Below are 5,000 nucleotides of genomic sequence, written 5' to 3' on the forward strand. Positions count from 1 at the left end.
ATCAGGCCTGTGCGCTTGCTGCCGGAGCCCACGACCTGCGCCTGCCACCAGTTCGGGTCCGACTGGTCAACGATCTGCCGGGGGAGAGGGGCGGGGCTTAGTCGAGGAAGGGCGGAGCGTCGGGGATGCCGGATTGTAATTCGGTGTTGGATAAAGTGGGTTTGAGATGTGGGGGATGGGGGTGGGGGTGTAGGGAAGGGGGTAGCAAGAAGGAAGTAGGAAATTATAGTGGTTGTAAAAAGTGTCGTAAGGGAGTTATAAGATACAGTCGTGGTTATAGTGCCTTCCGACGATGATTATAATAAATTTAAAACATACATACATACATACATACATACACACACACACACACACACACACACACACACACACACATTATTATTATATAATAATAAAAATATAATACTATATAAAAAATCTAAAAAATTTTCTAGGAGAGAAAGAGAAAGAGAAATAGAAACACAGAAAGAGAAAGAGAACGAGAAACAGAGAAATAGAAATAGAAGGAGAAAGAGAAAGAGAGAAACCGAGAAAGAGAAAGAGAAACAGAGAAATAGAAATAGGAGAAAGAGAAAGAGAAAGATCGAACGAGAGAAAGAGAAAAAAGAGAGAGAAAAAAACGAAAAAGGAAAAAAATAGAACGAAAAAAAAAAGAAGAAAAAAGAAAAAAAAAAAAAAACGGAGAACCCCCCGGCCGAACCCTACCTGCAGAATATCGCCCTTTTCGAACTTGAGGCCAATATCCTGAGGCTGCTGCGAGGGGCACGTCGGCAGAAGAGTGTCATCTGTGGGGTCGTAGGAGTAAAGAGCTCGCATGTAGCACTGTTCGGGAGAGCAAGCGTGAGTTAGGAGTTTGTTAAAAATTATAAATAAACAAAATAAAATAAATGAATGAAATAAAATAAAAATGCGCGCATGCATCATTTCGTCTTTTATCAGATGCGAATTTCATTACAGGTTCTTTAAAGTTATATCGTGAATCTTTGATCTTGCTGTCTGGTGCAGTCAAAATGACTCTGGAGGATTCTTAATATCTAATGGCAAAATAATTAGTTACATAAAACAGTGTATTATTATTATTTATTTTTATCATTATATCTTAAAAGAAAAAAAAATATATATAAAACAAAGTAAAAAATTATCTTGGACACAAATATTTAAAAAATTGTCTTTCTAGGTTGAAATTACTATTATTCATATAAAATTATAATTATATTCCCTTAAAGATCATTGATTATATATTAGTACCGAAAATTCTAAGCTACAAATGGAAATGGATTATCACATGCATTATAAAACAAAACATAATCAATCGTGAAAGCCAAATCTAATAGAAAAGAACTGTTAGCAATACTCAAAAAAGTTTAATTAATACCAAAACAACTACTTTCTGAAAGGCACACGTGAATGGCAAATCCTCAGAAAACAAACGAATCAACGGACGGAGAGCTGTGCAACGTTAAGACTTCCTGAAGCAACCCACCGCCACCAGCGCCACCACCAGGAGAAAAACCCGAAGGAGAAGTATCTGTTAGGACTGCCGAAGCGAGACGCCCACTCCCGCAAGGACACAAAACGAAAAACAAAACAAAACGAAAAGGAACTTACAATGGCCCTGGTTGCGTCTGGGTGGAGGGTGCTGGTTACCTGGTTGGGCGCCGGCGGGTCGTGGAGGGCCGGCAGCACCTTCAGCGTCACGGAGTCTCGACACTTGGCCACTTCTTCGTGTAGCTGTTGAAGGCTGTTGATCTGCGGAAGGGGGCGTGGGTGTTACAATGCTTCTATAAAGGCCCTTGGTTCCGGTGTACATTGTGATAGACTTCCATTGGCTAATTAGTACCCCTGTCAGTTTACAGTAGAACTATTGAATTGAATTATGATAACTATTTATTTATCTAGATTTTGATACTTCGGCATGTAACTGTTGTGCTGAAAAATGAAAATAAATAAACAAATAAATGAATATATAAACAAATTAAATAAACAAATAAACAAACGAACAACCAAAAACCAGCGGGCACTTACCTCGACGCCGTTCACCTCGCAGATGGCGTCGCCGACGTGCAGGAGCCCCTGTCTGTCGATGCTGCCGCCCGCCATGATCCTCGCGATGACCAGGTAGCCGCTCTCGTCCTCCCGCACCGTCAGCCCCAGCGGTTCGTCGGGGCGCTTCCGGAGGCCCACCATCCGGATGGCGTCCACCGGGTAGCCATTTTCCTCGGGCATGAAGGTGGCGTTGTCGTGGCAGCCGTTGATGCCGTTGTTGTAGCCGTTGGAGGTGCCTGCGTCGCCCGCGTGTCTGCGGTCGGCGATGGTGTCGTGGGTCTCGAGGAGTGCCTGGACGAGGGGTGGGTGGGGGTGGGGTGGGGGGTTCAGGGGGAGACAAGAATTAGATTCTGCTTCAAGTTTTTAGCGTCGCGAGGAAAGGAAGGTAAGCGGGTTAGGGCACTGGAGAATGTACAGATAATGATATACAAGTGTGATAAAAGATTTCTGTAAATAGAATGTGTATCTAAAGAGCATTATCTGCTGTGGGAGACGTCTTATCAGGCTACTCAAAATTTAGTTCATGTAATCCTAAAGAGAAAAAGAAAAAAATAGTAATGGAAATATTCTAGTTCTTGCTCAATGATATGTCTAAATCATCATGATCAATTTCAGAGGAAAATAGGATTACATCACACAAATCAGAAGAACTCTTTCACTGAAGAGAAAAAATCCAACAAAAACAAAATATCTCTCTTTCGCCCTCCCTCCTCTCTGTCTTTCACTGTTTCAGAACACACAGATCCATAGAGAAAATGTTAAAATATAACTTTACGTTGAAATTGAAAGGATATGACGAACAGCTGCAAACTGAGCACCTGGTGTTGAGGAGCGGAGCGAAACATACACAATAACCATTGACGCAAGTTCACCCGCCCAACTAGGAATAACATCTCACCATTGCAGAACATGCTCTCTGTCAGTGTAGTGTGAGATTGTACTGTTGCAAAGGAGCAATATGTCTTTCCACAAGACACGACAAGAAAAAAAAGAAAAAAAAACAACAGTTATTGGTGTTACAGAGGTGTAAAGTGTATTATGTTTTATGAGGAGTATAAGTGTGTTACAGAAAAATCAGAAATAAGGATCAACTTAAAATAATCATCTCTGGCATGCATCTTCAACAAAAACAACAAAAAATAATCGAAACAAAGCAAACTACGGAAAAAAATCGTCACTCATTGAATAATTACACAATCTTATAATATGAAGGCTGCTTTGCTGGATCTCTTATAACTTATTTACAGTTTCTATGTCTTACAGCCAATGGTATTTATCAGTGATATCGTTTGACGAATAATTGCATCAGTTATTTGTCAAAGAAAATTTAAAAAGTAGCTTAGGAATATGATATAATAAAGCAAATGTCATTAATATCCGTGCTTTGGTGAATAACAGGTCTCTTTGCGTTACAATAACTAAAACACATTTGTACATATGGGAGAAAGGATTAGTGCTGGTAATGAGGAGGAGGAGGAGGAGGAGGGGGAGGAGGAGGAGGAGGAGGTAGAGGAGGTGAGAGGACAGAGGAGGAGAGAAGGAGAGGAGGAGGATGGGGGGGAGAGGAGTTATGAGGAGGGGGAGAGGAGGAGGGGGAGGAGGGGAGGAGGAGAGGGGAGGTGGGGGAGGAGGGGAGGGGAGGAGGGGAGGAGGAGGAGGAGGAGGAGGATAGGAGGGGAGGGGGAGGGGGGGAGGAGGTGTATGAGGAGGGGAGGAGGAGGAGGAGCTGAGGTAGGAGCAAGAGGTAGCAGAGGAGGGGAGAGGAGGAGGAGGGAGGAGAGGAGGAGGAGGAGGAGGAGGAGAGGAGAAGGAGGAGGATAAGGGAGGGGGAAATAGAAGAAGTGTTTCGCAGAAGACCACAGACGATATTATCTCTCCCATTATGACAAGAAAAATATTTTTCCTTCCAATGGATTTCTCGCATCACTTGGAAGATAGTAAGATAATAAATCCTTAAGACCTCATTTATTGATTTCTGAGTGAATATTAATGACATTGCATTTGGTGCTTGTCTATGAATGTAAAGAAAGCAGACTGCGAAAATTCAATTTCGATATTTCGAGAAAAAGAAAAGAAAAGAAAAAACAAAACAAACAAAAAAACAAAAATAAATTACAAGATTTTGTGAAGAAAAAAAAAATGTACATCATGCGTGTGTGTGTGTGTGTGTGTGTGTGTGTGTGTGTGTGTGTGTGTGTGTGGTGTGTGTGTGTGTGTGTGTGTGTGTGTGTGTGTGTGTGTGTGTGTGTGTGTGTGTGTGTGTGTGTGTGTGTGTGTGTGTGTGTGTGTGTGTGTGTGTGTGTGTGTGTGTTTACGTGTGCGTGTGAGTGTGCGTATGTGTGTGTGTGTAGCTGTGTACATGTATGCGTATGTGCGTATATTTTCATTTTGTAGCATGCTTTTATTGTTTTAATCTTGCCAAATGTTACCATGCAAAGTGCAGGCCTTGAATTAGTTCATGATACGGATCACACTGACCACACGCCTGCAATTACCCTAATCAATATCTTACATGTACCATGCAAATGGAAAGAGAATAGTATTTCTGTTATGTCATACAGGGGAAGGAAAAGATGTGAGTTCAGAGGCAAATACATTAATTCAATAGACCGATTCCATATCAACTGCATGACTAACGGGGCATACAAGTCTGCATTTTTTTGCGATGGTCCTGTGTACTGTAAATATTTGCGTAAAAGTGCATATGTTTGATATTTTTAACACCATAGATTGCCAGAAATACATATATACATGCATACTTTCATACATATATACGTACATACATACATACATACAACACACACACACACACACACACACACACACACACACACACACACCGTGTGTCCGCTTCTTTTACAAACTGCCCTGGCATCCACTTCATTATTCTAATCGGTGACTAACAAAACTACTACCATCCAGAATCATCTGGAGTAAGATAAACCACTAACGCT

General features: G+C 41.6%; 1 protein-coding gene across 1 annotated transcript in view; it reads right to left on the reverse strand.

Annotated features, from left to right (window-relative positions):
• Positions 1–5,000, reverse strand: part of LOC119577145 (MAGUK p55 subfamily member 6-like) — a 116,130-nt gene that overhangs the window by 8,946 nt on the left and 102,184 nt on the right. The window contains exons 4-7 of the mRNA XM_037924841.1: positions 2,026–2,337; positions 1,609–1,749; positions 706–822; positions 1–74 (exon numbers count right to left, since the gene is read on the reverse strand). The exon at positions 1–74 is cut by the window's left edge and continues 100 nt beyond it. Coding sequence (XP_037780769.1) covers positions 1–74; positions 706–822; positions 1,609–1,749; positions 2,026–2,337 — 644 coding nt within the window. The remainder of the gene's footprint in view (positions 75–705; positions 823–1,608; positions 1,750–2,025; positions 2,338–5,000) is intronic.

This window comes from Penaeus monodon, chromosome 9 (assembly GCF_015228065.2).
Source record: "Penaeus monodon isolate SGIC_2016 chromosome 9, NSTDA_Pmon_1, whole genome shotgun sequence".
Lineage (NCBI taxonomy): Eukaryota > Metazoa > Arthropoda > Malacostraca > Decapoda > Penaeidae > Penaeus > Penaeus monodon.